General features: G+C 35.8%; 1 protein-coding gene and 1 pseudogene across 1 annotated transcript; both read right to left on the bottom strand.

The window, feature by feature from the left end:
* Positions 1-2,870: 2,870 nt before the first annotated feature.
* Positions 2,871-13,418, bottom strand: LOC124959216 (olfactory receptor 5D14-like; annotated as a pseudogene).
* Positions 13,419-17,513: 4,095 nt separating this feature from the next.
* On the bottom strand, positions 17,514-18,458 carry LOC124959215 (olfactory receptor 5D13-like). The gene has a single exon (XM_047517803.1). The coding sequence runs from the start codon at positions 18,456-18,458 to the stop codon at positions 17,514-17,516; it is 945 nt and encodes a 314-aa protein (XP_047373759.1).
* Positions 18,459-25,271: the final 6,813 nt, after the last annotated feature.

Below are 25,271 nucleotides of genomic sequence, written 5' to 3'. Positions count from 1 at the left end.
ATCCATAAAGTGAATAATATGAAGGTGCAGCTTTAAAATTTCTCATTGCATTTCACTTTTGATTCTCACATTATATCTGTATGCATTTATGAGGTGCAATGTGAGGCTTTTATTCTTGTGCATATTGGGTGAAGGTCAAACAAGCTAATGTTCATCTACATTGCCTTTTATCATTTCTTCATAGTGAGTGTATTTAGAAACACTCTCTTCTAACTAGTTGGAGATATATAGTACTTTGTTTTTAATTATAGTCACTCTTTCATGCCAAGCGGCAATGAAACCTCTTCCTACCTAATGGTAAAATCTCCCCTCTCCCTACTCTCCCCAACAATGACAATTGCTCTTTTATTCTTAACTACCATGAAATCAAATGTTTAATATTCTACACATGAATGAGATCATGGAGATTTTGTTTCACTGTGACTCCTATTTCAATTAACAAAATTCCTGCATGTCTGGTGGTATGAGATAAATATAGTTAAGTCACATAATATAATAATACTCTATTAAAATGTCTTATTGGCAACATTAAATTAAAACACATGAATGTATCAAGAAAATGTGGTATATATACATAAAGAAAATGAAATCATCATTTACCAATAAAGGGATAGAACTGGAGAATCTGATAAGTTGAAAAATTCAGACTCAGAAAATGAAGGATCAAATGTCTTTTCTCATATGTGGAAGCTAGAGGCAAAAAAATGGGTTATTCATGAAAATAGAAGGAGAACAGTAGAAAGAGGAAGGGGATTGTTGTTTAGGGAGGAGGGCAGAAAAAAGATAGGCACTTAGGAATTAAATCACCCAAACTATCCTGGGTGCAAAAATGAATATATTACAGTGAATCACATTTTTATATGGAATTATAAAATGATTTTTGAAATTAAATAATAGGAAGACCAGTAGAATAGAGGATGGGGATCAGTGGGAGGGAAGCAAATGCAGTGAGGTGAATTATGTATTTGCATGTATGAACATGTCACAAAGAATGTAACTATTATGGAAAATTAAAATGCATTAAAGGTAATAAAAATGAATCATTAAATAAAGTGAAACATTATATATCTTTCACAGGTATGCCATTAGGCTTGAAAAAGTCTTTGTGACAGCTTCTTGGATTTGAGAAAGTGAGTGTAAAGACAATTACATAAGACCCTCCAAAACCCACTGGTTAGAAACAGCAACCATACATTGGATGTGTCAACTGGATAATTTAATGCAGATCTGATCTGGATATGGCAGGTTATGACTTGGTTTATGTATTTGTATAAGACATAAAATATTCCTAACACTACTACATTTAAAATGTTATTTTTTCATGTATGTGGTACTTAGGTTTGAAACCAGAACCTGCACAAACTGATATAACTGACACTTAGCTACATCCTCAGCCATATTTTACATATTATTTTGAAATGCGGTCCTATGAAGTTCACCAGGCTGACCTTGAACTTGTGTGATTGTCTTCCTGCAGTCTCCCAAGTAGCTGGAATTACAAGCATGTAGCATTGTGCCCAGGTCACAGGAATGATTTGATTCCTTTCTAAGAGTGTATATGAAAAAACATTTTTAGTACTGATAAAGTATGTAAAATTATATCACAATAAAAAATTACTGTATAAGCCCACATGAAAATATACCCCAGGTTATTTTTTCTCACTTAATAAATACATGGAAATTTATATTTTGCATTGTATTGATGAATATTTGGAATTTTATCTGGACACATTTAGTAAACAGAGGAAAAGGCAGAGAAAGTTATTCAAATAGAAGTAGTGATAAACTAAATTTTGATATTTTAATTAGTTATAATAATTAGGTGATATATGGTTTTTAAATTTATTTTGAAGATTATATACATAGTTTTTGATACATAAAATGAGATAAATGAAATTTTTCTTGAGAAGAATTAAGAGTTCATGCTCAGAACAAAAAGTTTCTGTAAAATCGAGAATATGTGTGATATCTTCAAAGACAGAATAACAGCTCAAAATACAAGCTAAGCAAGAACTCATCAATTCAATCATTTATGGCTTAACATAAGAGATTTTCTAAGAAGATCCAGATACAGTCTGAGCTTCTAGTGGGGTCCATTATAGGTTATCACACCAACATACAGAACTACTTATAATCTGTATGGCAATAGAACATCTTTAATTCAAATTTCTATTCATACAGTGGAAATCATTTACAATACACACCACACATAGACACATAGGCATACATACACAAATGTGTCATATTAACTCAATAAAATATATTTTAGACCTTTGACTCAGTATTGCATTCTTACCTCCTTGGTATTCTGTTGATACGGTTTTCTTCTGACTGAAACTCCATCATCAATAAACTATATCTCCAAATTCCTACCTTTCTCTTATTTTGGACAAGTTCACATGATGCTTATTTTACAAAAACATTCCTTTCAAATTACTTGGTGCATTTAAACATTCCCATCTCTGAAGTTCCCCATGAGTGTTAATATTATCTTTTTTATGAATTGGCCACTTACTGCATAGGTTTTCTGAGAATGTAGTTCATGTCAGATATCTTGTAAGAAATAAATACAGAAGTAATATTTCTTAAGTTACAAACCATATCCTATATGATATGTATGTTTTCTTTAATCTTCAGAGTATGATTGTAAGTGATCTCTTTATTCCAATTTTTTAGGTAAAATAAGAAAAATGAGAAAGATTACTGATGATTTCAAGCAATAAAAAGAGCAAAGTTTATTCCCTTGTAGGAAAAATCCATTTCAATTTCATTGTACAATATTAACTCTATTCATTTTAATGCTATCCTTAAAACCAACTTTCATGAACACGATTTAAATATTAGGAGCAAATTCCATGCTAATATGATGCTCAAAAAGAAGAGACTTTACTGCCCAATACTTTGCTGACAGTGTCCTTAACATCCTTATTTCTCAGGCTGTAGATGAGGGGGTTCAACATGGGGATCACCACTGTGTAAAACACAGAGGCCACTTTGACCGTGTGCCTGGAGTTCTTGGAGTTGGGCACACAGTAGAGGAACAGGATGGTGACATGGAAGATGGAGATGGACGTCAGGTGAGAGGCACAGGTGGAGAAGGCCTTGTGACGCCCTCTGGCTGATGGCATCTTGAGGATGGTAACCAGGATGAACACGTAAGACGTGAGGATGATGAGCAGGGTGCTGACTTCTTTGAATGTGGCAAAAACAAAGAGCAGCAAAGAGATGATATACATAATATATCTATTATAATATAATATAATATATATTATATTAAATTTAATATAATTAAATTTCTCTTGTATGAATTTACAATTTTCAATGATGGTTGACAGTTTTATGTGAAGATTTATTAAAATGACCATTAATAAGTTGATCTGTTTTTCATATTTGTAAATATTAAAGGTTCTCAGGAAAATATAAAAGAAACATATTTCTGTTATTGCTACACAAAACCTCTCAGGTCTATCCATGCCAGCAACCTTTCTTTTGTATTTGTAGAAAAGTTATTGCAGTCACACATTATAAGAAATATTTTTCATATAGTCCATCAATAAAGATATCTCATCATATGCAATATTGAGATATGCCATATTTGTTCCTGTACTTATAAATTTACCTATTAAAGACAACCCAGAAACCAGTCTAATTAGCACATATTTTCTTACTACCACATTTTATTTATCTAAAGAATTTCAAATTTTATTCAAAATATTTTGACATTTAATGAAATGAATCTTATCACAAATGATATCATTAAATCCCTGGAAAAAAATTTTTATTAACTTTTACTCCAGGCAAAAATGATAGCTGAAAAATCTCTCCCAGCATTTTTTCCCAATTGTGGTTTTTATTTTTGCTGTCAATGGATACACTCTTGTAACCTTAATCAAATAGTGTTCTTTATTTTTTTACTAGTCTTTTTCACTTTAGTTAAATATTCTATCTTGACAAGTCCTTCAGAATTTGCAAAAATGAGACAACACATAACACCAAATCCTCGGAGATTTTTTTCCCCTCCCTGGTAACTTTTTTTTGTGATACTGTTGAGGTGCTTAGCTGAGCTACTCTCTAATATGAACCTTTGCAGAAAGAGTACACTCACTGTTCCTGGCTCACTCATATCTATATCTTCAAAAAATTTCTAGTTTTAACAGGGTCAGTTTCCCAAAATAAAATTTAAATCCATCTGTCTTTTGAATGTTAAAACAAACCTGCTGATGGCTAAGGCAAGAGCTCTCCTGGTTGGGGTGATGAAGTATTCTTATATGTACAGTTAAACTTGGAGGTAAGAACCCTAGAGACTATCAACTGCTTCATTCTCTTCAGGTCACAAATGAACAATTAAAATTAATCACTTCAATTTGATGCCATTTTAACACCTGAGAAAACTTAGAGAAAAATATAGCAGCATCGGGACCTTTTCATATATAATATATATTGAATTCACCTTTCCCATATCCTGATCACTGCCATATGCTGCATAAATTTCATGAACTTTATGTGCCATAAATTTCATTTATGAAAATACATGTAAGAATCCTCATTTCTGGAGAGTGATGACGGAGAATGGAACAGCAGTGACTGAAATTGGGAGTCTCCAATGACCTCATGGCTGTGGTGGGCTTGCTGCCTGGGAAAGTATTTGGGCAGGAGCATAGGATGCCTAGCTGCTATAGTAAAGCCCTGGCTGAGGAGGCTCTGCCCAAGAACCGCATCAGCTTCGACCTTGATCTCAGGCACATAGCTCCCGGAGACAGATGAATTCTCCTGCCAGACATCCACAGTGTTTCACCATTTCCCCAAATATAAATAAAGATTGATGGAGTAACTCTTTAGATCTGCTTCTCCACCAGAGAGCAGCACTTTACCGACTCCAGTTTAATCTTCACAGTCTGTGTGTGTGAGTCTTTTTTTTCAAATCCTCCTTCACCCCTCATGAGAACTGCAAGTTTGGCCACGCAGTTAGCAACACTCATTATCAATAATTTGCTAATATTCATGAGGTTTAAATGCTTTTCTACCATTTTAAGGAATTTGTTCATATCGGAAAAGTGTGAGTACCCAACTTTTCAGGTTGTAATGCTCCGTTGAAAGTTAATCCAGAAAGTTGTACAAAGGTCAACATTCAAATGGATAAATGATCAAGTCCTTGTTAAATCTTGGCCATTTGTTATTCCTTTCCTCAACTGTTATGGTTCAAATGTGGAGTGTGCTCAAAAGGTTATGTGTGACACAATGTCAAACTTTTCAAAGGTGAAAAGATTAGATCATGAGAGATGTGATTTAAATGGTGGTTAATCCACTGATATGGATTAACTGGGCAGTAAGAGTAAACAGATATGGTGTGGATAGAGGAAGGGGGTCAATGGGGTGGTCCCTGGGAGTCTACATTTTGTCTTAGGTGAGCAGAGCTCTCTGCTTCCTGGGTTTCTTCTTCTGAGATCCTTCCCTCCCCTGTATCCTACTACCATGATCTCTTGCCTTATGTTAGGCCCTCAGTGCAGAGTTGGCCAACCATGGACTGACCCTCTGAAACCACAACCCTAATAAACTTTTCATCCTGTAAGTTTTCCTTATAGGTCACAGTGTCTAAAAGCTAACTAATACACCATATGCCCTGCAGAGATGCTGACCTCCTCATTGTTTCTTAAAATAAAAGCACACTCCTTCATTGTTGCCTATTATACTCCCTCTGACTGGAATACTTTCCTTTAAATTTCTGTCCATACAGTTTTACAGTGAAATGATATATGAATGCACTATTATACTGAAGGCATTACCTTATTTCTCAATATTACCATTAAAGTACTTAGTACAGGAAAATATATTTCTTAAATCATTTTGTACTTCAGTTTTAATATACTTAGTTTTAGTTTTGTTTCCCTGCTAAACTAAATTTACTGTGAAAGTGAGAAATGCATTGTTGAGTTCAATGATATATTATAAGCTGCTAGACTAATAACTAGAACAAAGTGTACCATGAATAATTATTGAATAATAAATACAACCTTTCATGCAACTGGGGTAGATCAAACCTACAAGAATTGTGGGAATGTAGAGGGCAGAGAGAAGAGAGTTCCCAAAAAGAAATTCTGAATACTTCTACATGAAATGATTGATTATTTAAAGTAAATATATGCAATTATAAATTACTTATTATAAGGTGGGGAGTCAAAATTAAAAAAATATATATATATTGATATTTCTATTTCTCGCCAATATTCAAGTAATAAATTAATCAAGTAATAAATTAATCAAGTTCCTTATGATAGAAATATTTTATCTTCAAAATAACATGTAGGATTTATGTTATCTTTCCAATTAAAGTTGTACCTGCAAGGTAATATAGGCATGCTTACTGGAACTTAAGTTTCGTCTGCAGAAAGGAGCCATCTTAAGTTTGGGAACTCTGTGGTCAGAATGGAGCCATGTTTAAAATTCACTGACAAGTGTCCAATCACAACTGAAGCCCTTTTTCAGGCTGGCCCCCAATTTAAATTAGCTAAACTTGTGGAGGGTACATGGAACTATTCTTCTCAGGAGCCAGGAATGATGGGAAATATCTCTTTAGGGATGAATATTGTCCTACTGCCTGCCTAGGTGTGCTTGCCCTCCAGATTCCCTTTGGGAGTTCACCCTTCTGCAGAAGTACAATCGTTCTTTGCCAACACACTTCCCACCACCTGTATGATTTTTTGTGGCATCTCAGTATTTTTAACAAATATACAGCATGGAGAAATTACTTGCAAATCAAAACTGATATCTCAATTATTCTCTTCTAGAAAAATCTTAAAATAACTTCATCAGAATATTTTCATGCCCATTCACTGAGCAACCATGCTAGCATACCATTTATGTCCAAGGATATGCTATTTATGCAAGAATACAAAAATGGAATCTCACTGAAACATTCCTCTCCAAAGATATCTCATCCTTCTGTAGTAATAAGCAAAACCATTGAGCACAGATTGTTTTAAGTGTATGAATTTCACAATCAGGATAACAACATTTACTATTTCATGATCACTGTTTTCTGGTACAGGAATCAGAGAAAGGAGATTGAGTTCACATTGAAGATCTGTAATTACTCATTTAATTTTTCATTGAACTTTTCATTAAATAAATATTTAAGACAGACTTACAAGCCAGATCCTGTTTGAAAAATTGGTAAGATAGTGTTCCTGTGCTCATCAAAGTTATATTTAAAGTAGGATGTAGAAATAAATAAATATGTGATCATTTCCCTTAGTGCTAAAATACATACTAACTTCGTTGTCATTTTAATGAGAAAGGTCAGGTAAGCCCATAGGAAGGTGCCTTTGTGCAGGAGAAGAGTTTCTAGTTTGTTATAAAGAGAAGAACAAATCAATTTATTTTGAAATAGAAGGTCTTTTCTTGATGTATTTTAACAACTCTGGAGTAAGTGAACCTGCTGTGCCTTTCCTGAATCTCTTTGTAAATATATGACAAGGACAATACAGGATATATCTGTGTTTGTCCTTTGAGGCTGCATTTATGCCACTAAGTTAGTTTTTCACAGGACAATGAAGAAATATTGCATGGCATTAGTAGACTTCTATTGTGGTACACTTTTGTTAATCCATTACTGGTAAAAAAATTCAGATCAGCAGAAATAATCTGCAATTATAAAACCAGAAACAGTATATCAATGTTACAGTAAAACTTTCAGTCATTTGAAGACTTCCAAGGAAATGACTGTAAAATACTGTTGTCAATACCGCAAGCCCCAAAGGAGGAACTATGGGAATTGTTGAAGAATGGATTAATTTTCCCTGTCCTGAATGTATTTCTTGAGCATTCCTATACGAAGCCTATGTGAAATGAACTTTGCATGTAGGAACAGTGAGCATCTGAAGTTTTATAAGTTTGGATGATTTAATTTAAAAAATTGGATCATTTAAATCACAGTCATATTGCATAAAATAATATTTCTTTATCAATTTATCTCACTAAGAAGACTAAATCAACCCAGTTTGGTGGCACAGTCTTGTAATGCCAGCTGCTGAGGAGGCTGAGGCAGTTGGATTACAAATTCAAAGTGAGTTTCAGCAACACAGTAAGGACCTATGCAATTTGTGAGACTCTGTCTTTAAAAGAAAAAAAAAATGGTCCTGTGGAGGGGTCCTGGGGAGGTGCCTCTTGGTTAAACATGTACTACCAAAACTATAAGAAAAACAAAAGGGACTTAATCAATGATAGTTTATGAAAAAGTGTAACCATTCACAGAAATAGACATTTGATTGAACACTCACACCACTTGGCTGGGGTGTAGGTCATGGGCGGGTATGTGTGTAGCCTGGGCAAGGACCAGGGTTCATTCTCTACACCCAAACCAGAACAAATGTACAAAAATAGCTCCTGTCAAAGTTGAACTTACCAAATATAAAAATACCGTCTTAATAATACTCGCAATTCAAACCATTTTGAATTCTCTTACTTGTCCAAAATATATTTATTTCCTGTTAGGTTGAAAAAAGTCAAATTTGATTGTCACCAAATGTCCCCTTTATCATGTCACCAATCTGTGTGCAAGAGTTTGTGTGTGTGTGTGTGTATGCATGTTCATGAGTTTTGTGGGAGGTGGGAAATGGACCACTTGTGGAGTGCTGCTTTCTCTGTATTTAGCTAACTGCTATATTTTATGTCATTGAATTGTTCCTGCACCTATTCTTTTAAAGGGCTATTCAGATAAAATATCTTTACTCGTTCAGATTCACTCTTGGTTTCTTTTCAGCAAGAATTCTGGCAGTTGGTTCTGAGCAGTGCAAGGTACACCCCTTTGGGAACCAACTTTTAACTGGTTCTTTGGCTAGCAGTAATAATCATCCCTACCCATGGTTTCAGGTAGTGTCAGGCTGATTATTTCATTTTAAAATTATCCACATTTATTTGCCTAATGATTTTAATAACCATTGAAATCATCACCATGGTCTTTTTTTTCCCCCAAATTAATAGTCCTAAAGTTGTGATTTTCTAATTTCATGTTTTTTCCAACCATGATTTCTTCTGAATGACCTCATTGTTAACTGTTAAATGACCTTAAAATGTAATTCATACAGGAAAGATTCACTGAATACATTTTCTTTAACAACTTCCAGAGTAATGAATTGCTATCGCACCAACTTTCATAATAGCAAAATGATTCCTTCCTTCCATACATTCTATATGGACTATAGTAGAAACTGCTAGTAGAGATTCCTAGGTATGATAATTCAGGGAGTGCAACCTTTTGGCTAATAATACCAGTGTGCTATCTAGAAATATTGAAAAGATTCTCATGTTAGTCTTTTCTGAAAGACAAAATTAATTTTTATGCCCTATTCCACTAAAATTCTCAGCAGTGCTGTACAGAAAGAGTACTAGATTTGTAGTCAGAGAAAGAATTCAGTTCCTGTACCAAGTCACATTAGTCATTTCTCAACTAGTTCCTTCAAGGTTGGTTTAGCCATCTACGCAACAGATGTAATTGTTCTTATCATGTGTATCAACAGAAGATGACTCTTTCAAGTGCCAGACCTTACACTTAGAAATTTCACAGAACCAAGGAATGAAGGTAACAGAAAGGAATGGTTTTTTATTTTGGTGTTTTTTGTTTTGTTTCATTTCATTTTAATCACAGAACATATCTGCCTTTATCTCCCAACACTGACACAATACTTCTGTGACACAATCCAAATGACCTTAAAAGTCAGGCACTCATTAGCATACAAATGAACCAATCAGAAAAAAAAAAAAAAACATTCTTAGAGTGACTATAGCCCCCATACTACATGATTGATCATTTTTTGTGCCTATTTTATATCTGAGTTCAGAGACTTCAAAGAAGTAGTTGTTTAATGGATCAAAATCTTATGGAATTCATCTCAGTATTAAACTTCTTTGCTTTCTTCATGGGATTTGAATTCATCAGTCCATGCTTCCCAATCACCTATACAAACCTCACAGAAACACATGCTATAGGTTTAGAAACATGTTAGGTTCTGTTTTGTTCTGTTATTCATTAGGATAAAACCATCTCTTGCGACTGCTTCAGTGAAACAGGACTTTTTTGTCTACCAACTTCCAGACAGCCTCTTTGACAACTTTGTTCCTCAGGCTGTAGATTAGGGGCTTCAGCATGGGGTTGTTGACCGTGTAAAACACAGAAGCCACTTTGACAGTTTGCCTGGAGTTTTTGGAATTGGGAACACAATAGAGGGAAAGGATGGTCCCGTGGAAGATGGTGATGGCAGTCAGGTGGGAGGCACAGGTGGAGAAGGCTTTGTGACGCCCACTGGCAGAACAGATTTTCAACACAGTCTCAACAATAAACACATAGGAGGTGAGGATGATCAGTAGGGTACTCACCTCATTGAAGGTGGCAAAGCCAAAGAGCAGCAGTTGGGGGAGGTGGATGTCAGAGCTGGAGACAGCAATGAGGGCCGTGTACTCACAGAAAAAGTGGTTGATGACATTAAATCCAGAAAAACTCAGTCAAAGAACATAGCACAGGAGCACCAAGGGACCAAACATACCCCAGATATATGACCCTGCCACCAGCAGGGCACAGAGTTTCTGTGACATAACTACTATATACAGCAGGGGATTACAGATGGCCACAAAGCGGTCATAGGCCAGCACTGCCAATAAGAAAGACTCAGTCACCACAGCTGTGCAGGACAGGAAGTACTGCAGCATGCAGCTGGAGTAGAAGATGCTTTTATCTGCCAAGACCAGGTTCTCCAGCAGCTTGGGGGTGATGATGGAGGAGTAACAGAAGTCAACGAAAGAGAGGTGACTGAGGAAGAAGTACATGGGGGTGTGAAATTTGGGGTTGATCTTGATGATCACGATCATCCCACGGTTTCCCACAACGGTGATAATGTACATGAGAAGAAACACGAGAAAGAGAGGAACCTGAAGCTCTGGGTGGTCTGTGAAGCCTAAGAGGGCGAAGATTGTCTCCACACTCAGATTTCTTACTGCCATCACTGTAGCTCCTTTAGGAGGGAGAGTGTGGTCGAAGACACTTGCTCCTGTCAAATATGAGATGTGTGGAGGTGAGTGACCATTATGTCATGACTGTCTCTGAGCATGAACGGCACAGAACTGATGGGAAATGGGCATAAATACACAAACCAGCAAAGGGTCTGTGATAAAATATGAATTATTTGTGTCAAAATATAATATACATTTCAACTGTATTTTGTTTATTTGCACAAATCAATTAAAGCCAGTGAAAGAATATACTCTACTCTTAAAGAAACTATTTAGGGGAACATAGATAAACAGGAACAATCCCTTGACAGCAACTTTTGCCCATGGTAAGTTTACTTCCTTAATGAAATATCTTACTTGCTAAGTGATCCAGGAGAAGGATGGCCCACTTTCCACCTGAGAGGAACATACACCTTATTAGGGCCTATGGCCTGTGTTAGCTTCCATTTTAGTTCAGACACCAAAGAAACATTTTGTTAATATCTCAAGATGTATTCAGCAGTAGATCTCTCAAAATTAACTAATTTTCATTCTTATAGCAGCCTGTATACCAGTTTATGGTACATATGCGGAGAGTATAGCAAGTTCATTCTTTTCTTTCTGAAATGGTTGTCAGTGGAACTGAAGCCAAAAATTTACATGAGTTTCAAATTTTTTCATGTATGAGAGTTGAATTGCATTGATATCAACTTAGAATAAAAAGAAAAAGTCAAAGAGAATCCCAGTTATAATATTAGGAAAATAATATTTTCACAATTTCCAAAGAAACCTGAATAAACTTACCTACCACAGAGAAACAGGCCACCGCCCTCCTGTTTCTCTGTAGGACAAGTAAAACTGGGACATCAAAGATCTTATATCTAACTGTATAACTCTGGGGACTGTTACTCTAGAGAATCAATGGCAAATTATTCCTTACAAATATCCAAACAGTTAATTAAGGCAAATTCCAGGTCTCTTATACCATCCTTAAAAACTGGACTTTTCTTGAAATTACAAAGAAATATTGCATCATGATGTTAACTAGGATACTTTGTTTATATATAATTAAAATGCCCTCTATAATTAACAAAATAAAGATGAAATACTACCTTGTCTACTTAAAAATCAGTGCATCTCTTAGATTTTGAAGGAAACATTTAACAGATTCAGCAGGTTATTCTAGCCAGCCTACAAAACTCACCAAAATGTGATCTCTTTGGTGTGGGTCCCATAACAAGAGAAAACTCTGTAACAAGTCCAACCCACCATACAGGCTCTTAAGTTATTTAAGCCGCATAACCCGGTGTATACGATTGTCCTTGAAGAGTGAATGGCAAATAGAGGTTTTCTGAATGTTGCATAGGCCACATAATCAATTACAGATCAGACGTTAAGAGTTTTAAGGAAAATCAGTAACATCCTCCAAATAATTATTCAGTATTTGAGAAATAGCCTCTGTCATTTTAACAGATCCCGGTGGAAACAGTGATTGGCAAGTGGTTCCCAAGTTACCGGGCAACCTGCACTTCCCATTTCAAAGAGGGTATTGGTGACCCTACCAGTCTATCACATTAGGCATGGCAGCAGTCAACCACAGTCCTCTTCCTGATGTCACAATAGAATGTGGAACCGATATCCAGGGTCTGCACTCTTGTCTCATTGCTTCCTTCTGCTCAGCCTGAACTCATAAGCTCAGGAGTTCATGAACTCACTTCCTTGACAACGCAAATATGAAGACAATTTGAGACCTTCTTTTCAGATGATTCCCCATGACATACTGACACAACATAGATAGCTGCAGCACCATCATCCTGCTCTGCAGTGGCGATGAAGGACAGCAATGAAAAAAAAAATACTTACATTAAGAACCAGAAATCTAAAATGGTGGTCATCTTTTCAAGTTGGGTTCAGACAAGTTCCATGGCAATATTTTAGAAGGATAGAATGAAAAAATTCAGAATACTATCCTCTGGAATGTGCTCTCTATAGGCTCAACATATATAGACTCTGCCACCAAAATGCATTCTGGTTTCTGTAATATTTTATGAGATCAGGATATATGAGCCCGGAGTGTAAAGGAAGTGGCTCTTCTACCTATTGATGATCCAGCTGCTGAAAATTGCTTCCTGTGAGTGAAGCCATGGACTCCCGTATTCAGGAGGTCTCTTCTCTCCGGGGACATGCTCCTGCTGGGAATACAGTAAGCAATGGAAGCAATAAATCAGAATTGTGACTTCCTTGACCAAGAAAGTGTGGTAGGAGTACCTTGTAGATTCCAGAGGGAGGCAACAGGATGTCTTGTGGCTTCTACTTTCACTCTCTTTAAACTCTGAGAGCACCACGTAAGGAGGCCAGTGGAACTTACAAGCAGGTAAGTGGCTGCTGGAGAGCACAGAGGCAGCACCGCCAACAGCCAGCACCAGTTCACCTGACATGAGCAGATGCCATCTTGGGGTGACAAAGTGTGAGCACAGGTTGTGTTCCCATAAGTGTAGCAGTGTGCAGGCGCCCTAGTGTTACTGACAGAAGATCTAACCAGTCAGCTTGCAGAATGGCAAGAAATACTTTTTAGTTACTGAGTTCTGTTTATTTTTTCCCCTCATCAAATAATAACTGGAATTTATTTATTAGAGGACTTTCACAAAAGTATGACTGCTCCAGAGAAAAAAAAAAGAAGCAGGGCATCCACTGGATAGGAGAGAGGAAAGCAGGAGAGGTCACAGGGGGAAAATCTTAAGTTTACTCTGTGTAATATGGTGGCCACTTATCACAGGCAGCTTTTGGTATCTTGTAAAGTGACAACTCTGAACTCAGGCACTACATACTTGCTTTCAAAAACATAGTAAGGAAAAGGTAATGTAAAATATTGCAAATTTATTTTCTGATTTTATGTTGACATAATATTTTACAAATATTAGGTTGAATAAATGTATCATTAAAGTTAAACATAATTAAAATATATGCTAAGGTACATTTCAATAAATTCATTGGTTTAAAAAATATAATAATGTTCATGAGGCAGATTTCAAAAGCATCAAGTGTATTGGATGACCATGTGTACCCACACACTCACACATGTAAATTTACATATTCAAGTATATGGATTGAGAAACAGGAATCAGAATGTAAAGAAGACTATGCAAACCATTTCTTGTCATTAGAAAATTATGGAAAACTAAGATATAATTTTATAAAACTGAGATAAACAAATACCTAATAACTTATACCTTTAACACATACAATGTGTGTACTGATGTGTTTGTATTTTCATAAATAATATTTGGCCAGGGATGTGTGTGTGTGTGTGTGTGTGGGTGGGTGGGTGGTGTGTGTGTGTGTGTGTATGTGTATGTGTGAAAGGGGGGTGAGAGAGAGAGAGAGAGACAGAGAGAGAGAAAGGTATTTAAACCAACCAAAACATAAAAGAACTCAAAGCAAGCACTCTGTGTTGGTAGGTTCTTGAGCAATGGAACCATTCATAGTTCCTTTCCATCTTAGTGGAATCAGAAAATAACACAATATGAGTTATCACTACCTTCATAGATGAACTCCCTGTTATTTATTCTTTCATCTAATTTGCACAATACATCCAAGAGATCCAAGAGCTAATACATTTTACTTTGCATGCAGCTCAAAAATTGTTTTTTGCCAGCTCAATGAAAACTTATCTTGCTTTCTATTTGTTTCTGTTATTTTTTAATTACTTGTATGCTTTGAATAATATTCAACCATACTTATTTTACATGTCAAACAAAGTTTTAAGCATTTTCTGATTGATGATATTAATTGAGCAATTAGACGTCTCTGCCAGTTTTCTGCCATGGTCTGATGACTCCTCTCTGGTATAACTACTGCCTGGCGCTCTTCACAGGAACAGGGACTTGCTCCACACCCTCTTCAAGAGGCCATTCTCCACTTTCTTCATGTTTTTCCTAGGTGGAGGTCAGATGAAGTAGTGGAAAACTATTTTTAAAATCCTGTCATGGAGTGGTAGGAGCAGACACTCTTCATGTCATTCAGGTTACCTTAGATTGGCTTCTGTTCTTACCTTATTCTCTGCAGTTAGTGGGATCATCAATGTCTTGATTAGTGCTTCTATTTACTAACATTTACTAACTTCTACCTTTTAGAAGTTTAATTAAAAGAAAATGCTTACACAGTTGCCATGCTACACCAAACAGCACATCTAGGCCTGTGATCTGTTTCCTGATATTTAATCTTTTATTCATTGCCTATTTTATATCTAGCATGTTATATATTTGATGTAAATATTCTGTTGACCTTTAGGACATTGTTAAACTCATCCAAATAGCTTCAGATATTTAACTTGAACCAATTTTGTTGAATTAAAAAAGCTCTCAGCCATTGCTTCTTCACTTGGATTTTCAATTCAGTCCCTAAGATACCTCCTTCCAGGGTGCAGTGGAGTCTCTGAGTGCTTATACCCATGTTGAACTCATAAATGTGAACACATTTAACAAGAGGTATGAAACTTTGAGTTAGTCTGCACAGAAGTTAGTAAACTCCAAAACATTTTAGCACTACATGCAATTTGAGTAAATATATTCTTGTGAAATTCTGTATATTTCTATTCAAATATCTCCTTTTTTACAGAATCCTTCTCTGAAAATCTAACAAATTGTTATTCTCTTACCTAATTTATGTACTTTCAAAACTGTAGAAAAATATTTTAATACATATAATAATTTAATTGACAATTACTGATTTTGATTACCTTGCGTCTGGCAGACTTTCTGCTGATTGGATAATATATTGTGCTATTAATAAATAATCACACTCAGTTTTATTCTGACTTTTTTTTCTATGTTGTCCTTTATCATCTTCTTTCTTATTGTATTCACAACCCCAAGATCAAAAGAAATTCATCCTCTCTCCATATACATGCCAATGTATCACAAAGACTTAACAAACTAGTTTATTGTCAAGGATATTCATTAATAATGCTCAATTTGTCATAAATGTGCCAGAAGAGGAAAATCATGTTTCTTAATCTTCAATAACAAAATGTCACACCCCCATCTCTGCCACACACACAGAAGCACAGGGTTTAGTAGTGGAATTAAGACTTAAGATCCCCATTTTGTTTCCCAGAGTGAACCAATCTTCAGTTGCATTATCTGGAGAATGTGTAATACAGTATAACAGTATTGCCCAGAATCATGGTGATGTGTGTGTTACCCCTGCATTACAACTAAAATATAAGTGATGGACCTATCAGTTTTATGCTTTAAAATGATCTACTATCATATAAAAGGTTTGGTGATATATATTTATAGCAAAATGAAGTTAAAGGTTTTATTTGCCATGAATAGAATTTCCTCTAGGGATATAATTAATATTTAATCATTAAGATTCTGCAGAGTAACATTTCAGATGTGTGCACAGGACATATCCTGAGAGACCTTGGCAACACAAAGTGTAATTAGTAAGGGAAAAGACAGATCAAATTTTGATCTTTTTTCAGAGTCAGAAAATCTCTAGTTTAAACCAAACCTGTTTGGTTTAGAGGATTGGTTCAGAGGATATTTGAATCAAAACAGTAGCAATCATGCCATAATTATCTAGCAAACAAAGTCATTCCATGAAGATTTAATGTGTAATCAACTAAAATGTTGCAAAGTTTATACAAACTGATTCTTAACTTTATTATACTATCTGCTCTATTAGTAAGTAGAATCTACACAATCAACTTTGACACTCGCTTTTTAAAATTAATAGTTTCTGCTTTTTCCCCCCTCTTGATCATTTCTCAGGAACTTCAAATAAATGCAATGTTTTATTTATTGATTGATTTTACAGTGCAAGCTACTACTGAGCTTCATCCTCAGCCCAAATCAACATTTTGGTTGATAGTGAGAGTTAAGTCTAACATCATTTACTGTAGTATAACAAAGTACAGCAGGCTGTTCAAGAGAAAGGAAAGAATTTGGTAAATTTTTAAGACAATGTGTTCAAGGTGTTCATTAGTACACACATTCTTCCATATACACATTCCTATTCAACTCTGAATGCTCTCTGTATGTGCAGATTTCCACTGTAACCCTGACATTCTCATTGCTAAAATGGATTTAAAGAATCCCTCTTTACTCCTTGACTGGTGGCTAAAATTCCAATCTGGTTCCTTCTTCACATGACCCTCTTCCTCATGTGTCTGTATTTTCCTTTATTATCTCTTATAAGAACAATCTTGCTGGATTTAGGTTCCCCAATCCTCTGTGATCTCATTTTGATCCTTACCTGAATTATAACTGCAAAGATGCTATTTCCAAATATGGTCACATCAGTGGTTCTGAGTGGATATTTTAGGGGACACTATTCAACTTGTAACACATTAATTCACAGAGCTATTTTGCTTAACATTGAAATGAACAAAAACCAAATGGTCAAATAATTGTCTTAAAACATAGATTTGAAACTCTAAGTAGTGAACTGAATAAATCATTCAAATCAGTGAGAACCACTGAAAAACTACAGGATGGTAAATCAAATTCCTTTGGAAATATAAATCTTCAACAGAATAGTTTGGGGTGATTCATCAGCTTCCTAAAGCTCTCCTTCACATTTTTGTTCCTGAGGCTGTAGATCAAAGGATTTAGCATGGAGATGACCACTGTGTAAAAAACAGAACCTACTTTGACAATGAGACATGAGTTTTTGGAGTTGGGCACACAATAAAGGAACAAGACAGTCCCATGAAAAATGGTGATGGCGGTCAGATGGGAGGTGCAGGTTGAGAAGGTTTTTTGGCATCCACCAGTGGAGGACATTTTCACGACAGTGACAAAGATGGATATATAAGTACTGAGGATGATGAAGAGGCTGCTCACCTCATCAAATATGGTGATGATGAAACAAAGCATTTGACTGACAGAGGGGTCTGAGCAGGAGACAGAGACAATGGCAGAGTGCTCACAGACAAAATTACTGATGACATTAGACCCACAGAAGGATAATGCCAAGACAAAATAGGTGAGTGTCAGGGAGTAGACTATACCCCATGTGTAGGTTCCAGCCACTAGTGATGCACACAGCTTCTGGGACATGATGACTGTGTAGAGGAGAGGGTGACAACCTGCCACAAACCAGTCATAGGACATCACTGCCAACATGAAGGTTTCCACCACTACAAATATGCAAGCCAAGAAGAATTGTGTGATGCATCCTATAAAGGAGATGGTTCTGTCTTCCATAACCAGGTTCTCCAGAAGTTTGGGGGTCACCGTAGTGGAATACCAGAAATCAATAAAGGACAAGTGGCTAAGAAAAAAGTATATAGGGGTGTGAAGTTTGGGATTGATTCTGATGATCAGGATCATGCTCAGATTTCTGACAGCTGTGACTGTATAGATGGTCAGGAACACCAGGAACAGGGGCACCTGAAGGTCTGGGAACTCTGAGAAGCCCAGGAGGATGAAGGTGACTTCAAAAGTCTGATTTGCCTCAGCCAACAGCATGACTGTTGTGGAAGAAAAATCTGAAATAAGAATAAAAGTATAAAGATCTAGTAGTCATAGAATATTTACCACATAAAAGGCAATGTTCAAAAACATTAAAAATATTTATCTAGCTCTCCAAATGAAACAATGAATTATAAACTAGTAGCTCCACATACATATGAGTAAAATGGGGCATATACAAAATGTGGCACTTGTTCACATTTAGACAGCTTAATACCTATGAGCTGAGTTCTGGAGCAGATCCTCAGTGGCAGAAGTTAAGTGAAGCCATTTCCTTTAGAAGAGAGAAAAGATTTATGCGGTGTTATAGAAAACATGTTCCAGAGTTCCCCATTAAATTTAACAGCATGAATGTAGCAATGACTGTGCATTTAATGCTAAAATGTATAAAGGAAGTATTGGAGAGGAAAAGCAGAGAGGGGCCAATCAGACCAGGATGCCCCGTCTGAGGTCCTAAGTCTTTAGGAGTTGCCCCAGCAACCTATGAGTCATAAAACAGGTGGACATTAAAGAAAACCAGCTCTCTGTCAATCCCTCCCTGTGTCACGACACTTGCCTCAGTGCTCTAGAATAAGATAGAACCTGGTAAAAAGAGGAGGACATATTTTTGGTACATTGCTTCACCATTTTTTCTTTTCCTCCTCACTGGTTTTCTCATAGGCCCTGATGCTTCTAATGTGCTCATCCAGATCCATTTTCATCTTTTTAAACTTTTCATTAACTTTCAATCTCACAACTTTACTATCCCATTATGTTACTAAATATTTGCAGAATCTCAGAATTTGAAATAAAAATAAAATGCATTTTCCCCAAGTCATCTGTGTTCTTCAGAACAGGCTGGAAAATATGGTAATAGTAACCAAAGGCTAGGTAACTACCCTCAACCTCTCTGGCAACGGGAACATTTTCACTCTATGTATTGAAGAAGGGTTTGATTGAAGATACATCAGTGATCATCTTAAGAGTTTTGAGTGATGCAATCATTGTTATATTTGTATATGTTATTTTCAGAAAGCAAAAATGTATTCTGTTTGCAGGGAGTTCATAATCACAAAATTCCCTATTCATTTCATCATCATATAAAAAACAAATTGAGCCAATAATAAGTGCAACTCTGAAATGTTCAAGTGAACACAAGATAATTAGTATGAAACCCATAAGCAGAAGACTCTAGTTTTAGTTTTGTACTACCAGCTCAAGGTAAAAAGAACTTGCATCTCCTTTATAGCTAACGGCTATGTTTTACACTCAAAATGTTCTTCCTTCATGAGGAAAAAGAAATCATCAGGAGAGTTCAAACAGCTCACCACAGAACACCACCACTAGAGAAGCCCAGACTTCAGAGATGGAGATTTAAAATCAATTTTAGGCTTTGGTATTTGCTGTGTTATCTCTTGTAACTCACTCAGATTTTCCTTCTTTATGGATAAAGCAAGACTAATAATGGAAAGATAATAACTATTTTGAATGTAAGCATTAAATTAGGAAATGATGTTAATATGTTTATTTAATTCTAACATTTATGCAGCCCAGGAAATGGAGGTTCCCTCAGCCTTTCCAATTTTAATTTTTAGTTCAGTGATGAACTGGTGCTGTTTTTCAAACTTCATATTATTATAAAATACTGAAGAAACAGAGCAAACATCAACGAAGGCAGCAATGAACACGTGGGTGCAGTTTAGTACTTCAAAGGCAAGTTCAACTGTTCAACTCTCATTCCTAGGTCTCCCTCACCTCCTAATTCACAGTCATCCTGCAAGAACATTTTCTGACTTTCCCTTTGTTTTCTCATGACAATCTGACTCCTTTTGGTTCTCCACTTCTCATCTCAGGTTTTTGCCTGGGGAAGATTTACCAAACTGCAACGTTCCCTGGTGGATTATGGGAATAGAGGCTCCGTCTCCTCCCTATAGGGCTTCCACCTGCCTGTGAGAGAATCCTTTCCTCATCCCTCCATTCCTGTGGTTCTTAACAAGCAATGGCTTCAAACACTTCAATTCCTCTCTATCACTTAGTTTATTCAATTTAAATTTATCATTTTAATTTGACTTAAGACTATACCTAGCTATTCCCCAGTGTTCAACCTTCTTTAATCATGCCAATATTCTCAGTTTATTCCTTGGTTTATTTAATTTTCTTTCACTTTTACCTAAATATACTATTTCCTTGGTCAATTGATGCAGTATTTGTAATACATAAGGTCTTAGATGAAAATCAGTATCACAAAGAGATGTTCCCTTTGTACTCCACTAATAGCTTCTTAGTGTACCTACAGTTGTTACTATCAGGGCATTGCAATGTCATGAGATGTCTGTTCCCTATTAGCTTATACTCTTATGTCCATGAGATTTTGAAATGTTGAGAGTATTCCTAGATTTTATAAAATTTTTTTCAAAAATTTGAAGTGTGACTACTAGGCACATGGTGGATATCCTGAGAGCACAAAACAAAAACAAAACAGGATTGATACTCAAAAGAAAGAAGGAGAGATTAGAACTTAAATATCTGAGCTCTGAGAAGATGAACTAGGTAGGATGGTCTTTGGAATAAGAGAGTTCCCTGCTTTAAAAGGTACAGAACTTCAATGACTCCTAAATACTATAAAATAGCAAATGACACATGGTCTATCTGAAACCAACTCACCTGAAGATCTTGTTCTTATTTTTTGATAGACTGCAGGGAATTCAGAACTCAAATATTATTTAAATATTAAGAATTTATGATATCATCAGGCATCCATAAAGAACTTTAGTTAAATTTTCTAGGAATATGTTTCAGAAAATTTTAGGGATAAAAGGGATAGAAAGGAGGAGGAGAAAGAGAGATGGGAAAAAAGAGAAATTTAGAAGCTTATTCTGACTTCTAAGCAGAAAATAAAATGAAGGACTTACTTATACCTCTATGACCTGACGGATTTAGACCATAGAGAATTTTTACTAAATTATTTTGAACACAGAAATTAGATTAAATGTTTTAGGTGGCATTGAGCAAGAATGTAATTTCTTCTTAATCACTTGAGACAATGACTCATCAAGCCTACTCCATTAATTTATTTTAGAACTTTTGACTATGGAAAATGTACAAACTGACTTGGAAAAAATGATAATTATAATAAAATATAAAAGAAAAGGTAAATAAATTGTAATGTAATAATTAAGAATTAACTGCTCTTAGCAATTGCTATATTATTGTTCTCATTTTCTACATGTCATGTGTGTCCTAGGATGTATAAATGACAGAATATAACCTCTGACTTTTTCTTTTAAGATAAAATAACCATCCATGTCCTTGGAAACACTGATTCACATCATTCCAATGAATTTACGTTTTCTTTCAAATATAACCACACTATGCTTCCAAGCTTATACAATACAATAAGTTAGATATATTCATGCCCACACTTTCTTAAAAATTACTCAAAATATTAAGTAGTTGGTAAACATAACAGAAGTCTGAAGTAAACAGGAATTATTAATCATGGGACATAAAGACTTTTTATTATGAATGACTCAGCATTGTTCCAGAGTTCCAGAGTTCTCCCTTACGGGAACAGCAGTCTTTTCCCTACCCCTGGCACCTCTGCACCTTGCATTCACTGTGAAGTCAACTTCTGCAAAAGAGAAAATGATGAAAGCCTTCCATGTCATTTGTACATCAGTATTCTTATGCATCATGACAAACAGCTCACAGCTCAGCGGCTTTAACTAATGCATTTTTTTTAATTTCACACTCTTCGTGGGGTAGAAGTCATGTCACAGCTAAGCTGGATATTGGTATATGAGGTCTCACCAAGCTGCCATTAAGTTTCCAGCTACAGCTAGAGTTTGAATCAGAGGTGAGACCAGGGAAAGATCTTCTTCCAAGCTCTTTGAGTTATTGACGGAGTTTGTGTTCTTGAAGATGCTGAACCTCTATGGTTTGAATATGGTGTATGTCACCCAAAGCCCGTTAAAATTAAAAGCAGACCCCATGGGTGGTGCCGCTGGGATGTGGTGTGACCTTCAAGAAGTGGGGCCTGGAGGGAGGTCCTAAGGTCATTGAGGGCATGAAGTATTTCTCATGACTCCTTAATAGTTCCAAGAAGGTTATTATAAAAACCTGAGTTTGTTCCCATCTACTTCTTTCTGTTCCTGTTGGAGATGTGACCACTTGCTTCTGCTTATGGACCCCCCACCATGGTTCTCCATTCACTACACTCACCAGAAGCCAAGAAAATGGGGTCACTAATCTTAGCCTTTGAACATCCAACAATGTAAGCTAAATTAAAATTTTTCTCTATAAAAAGTGAGCTGCCTCGGGGCTTTTGTTGTAGTAATGCACAACTGACTATTTCAGGGGCTAATGCCACCTTTTCTTGCTAGTCATGCCTCAGCAGTCACTTTTAGATTCAAGAAAACTCTTTTAGCTTCTCACTCCATCTCCCTCTCCACAGGCCCTCACAACATGAAAGGATTGTCTCAATGCCTTAAATGATTTCACGTATGAACACTTCATTGGAATGTCAGGTCCTTGAATTTGTTCTATCCTGTGTCTAAGACTCTAATGTAATAACTTCCCATTTCAATCAAGTTTAATTTCTCTGATGCTATCAATGTAATAAGTTGGGTCATGTTCAGGTGGTTCAGATGTCTTCAAATTATTTTATGAAAGAGAGCTGGGGAGTTAACATAACCCTATGCAAAATGTTTAATAAATGCTTTTTATCTATCTCATGGGAATGTGAGCTGTTTCTAATTTCCTATTAAAATTAAGAAAACATTCATTTTGTCAATTCAGATGACTACATGCTGTATATCTTAAGCCTTATTAATCATCTTAGGACCTACTACTTGGTTGGGTTTGCCATAACCTACAATCATCTTCAAGATTCATCTGGTTTCCTTCTGTTAGAAGAACTTACCTTATTTTTTACTATAATTTCACTGAAGACATAGTTTTATATTTTAATGTTCTGAAAAATCTCTGTACCATCTATATTTTAGAAGGTTATTTCTTAGCTATAGGAATGAAATTCTACCTATTTTCTTCACCAATTGAAAAATGTCAATCCTTGCCTTCTAGTCTGTCACTAGAGGGTCAGCCACAGTCTTCCACATCAGGTAGGATGTGGAAGATAACAGTTCATCGATGCTATCTCAAGTGACAATTTCTTTTTCCAGGCTGCATAGTGTGATATTGCATATATAAACCACATGTTCTCATTTCTCAATGGACATTTTGGTGGTTTCTTTACCTTGGCTATTATAAAAAAATGCTGAAATGACCACAGGAGGGTCAATATCTCTTACACATACTAATTACAATTCCTTTAAATATATGCCCAGAAATAGAACTGCTGGATCATATGTTAATTCTATTTTTGCTTTTCTGAGGATGCTCAGAATTATTCTTCAACATTGCTGTAATAATTTGTATGCCCACTACCCGCATGACAGTGTTCCCTTAAATGCTGCATGCTCTCAGTTTAAGTGGAATCAAAAAAAGTCAAACTCATAGACTCATCTAGTAGATGTGGTTACCAGAAGCTAGGAAAGTTGAGAAATGGGGAAAGTGGAGGTGTTGGTCAAAAAGTATGAGGTTTCAGATAGACATGAAATATGTAATTCTATGCACAGCATGGTTGCAATGATTAATAAAATGCATTGTACAAACAGAATGCTCCTTGATAAAATCCTAAGAGGATATCCCAAAAAATGCATTGCACAATTATAAATTGTCAAAAGAATAGTATTGAAAAATCTCTTCACTAAAAAATAAAGGTAGGTAATTGATGTGATGATAACATTAATAAGTTTGATTCAATCATTTCACAGTGTAAGCATACACCTGAACATCATATTGTACACCTTAAGGATATACAGTTATTATTTGCCATTTTGTACAAAGGCAAATTGCAAAAATCACATTTTAAGATAAGTTGGAAGCAAACAGAAATAGATAATTAAGTTTCTAAATAAGTTTGAGACCTTCACTGATGAGCTGGCTGTGGCGGGCGAGACCCGGGGCACAGGGTTATACCACATGCATCTAAGATGGTGACTGGTAGAGAGCCAAAGGGCGTGCTGAATGCGCCTTGAGAAAAACAGGAAGCATTTACTATTGGTTGTATGATAATTAGTTCAGCCGCCTAGCACGTGGACAGATATATCTTACATGTATGCTTGAGCTCGTGATTGCTTGACCTTTAATAGGATTGGATGGACATATCTGGTTACAATTGCATATGCATGAGACTGCTTATATATTGAGGGTGTTATCTGAATAAAGCGGAAGCTGCTTCGGGACCTTCTGAAGAGTACCTGTCATTGTCCCGCTGGTCGGAGGCAAGCAGCACTGGCCGTGGCTAGCATTTTGCTCCATCCCATGTATTTTGTGATTCTTTTAGTAGATGGGAATTTTGGTTTGGTGCTTTCAAAGGGTTGTGACTAGGATAACAATAAAACCCAGCAATTCTTTGTGAATATATACAAAACTATATTTATAAAATAAAAACTTAAGAACCCAAAATGTAGCTTGTCTTTCTTTCTTTTCTTTCCTTTCTTGATTTGTTTCCTTTCTTTATTTCTTTTCTTCATCCCTTAAGATATGAACTTAGGTTTTTAATTTGAAACCTGTCTTCTTTTTTTAAGGTAGGCACTTATCATTTTAAAACTTCCCTCTTAAAGCTGCTTTTGCATAGTTATATAAGTTTTGGTATGTTGTATTCCCATTTCTGTTGACTCAATGTATTTTTTTTCCTTGTTCTTTGAAAATTAGTATTGTGCATGATCACTGTGTAAAAACCATAAGCCAGCAAACAAAAACACAGAT

The sequence above is a fragment of the Sciurus carolinensis genome, chromosome 11 (assembly GCF_902686445.1).
Source record: "Sciurus carolinensis chromosome 11, mSciCar1.2, whole genome shotgun sequence".
In the NCBI taxonomy this organism is placed as follows: Eukaryota; Metazoa; Chordata; class Mammalia; order Rodentia; family Sciuridae; genus Sciurus; species Sciurus carolinensis.
This window is presented reverse-complemented; position numbering and strand designations above follow the sequence as displayed.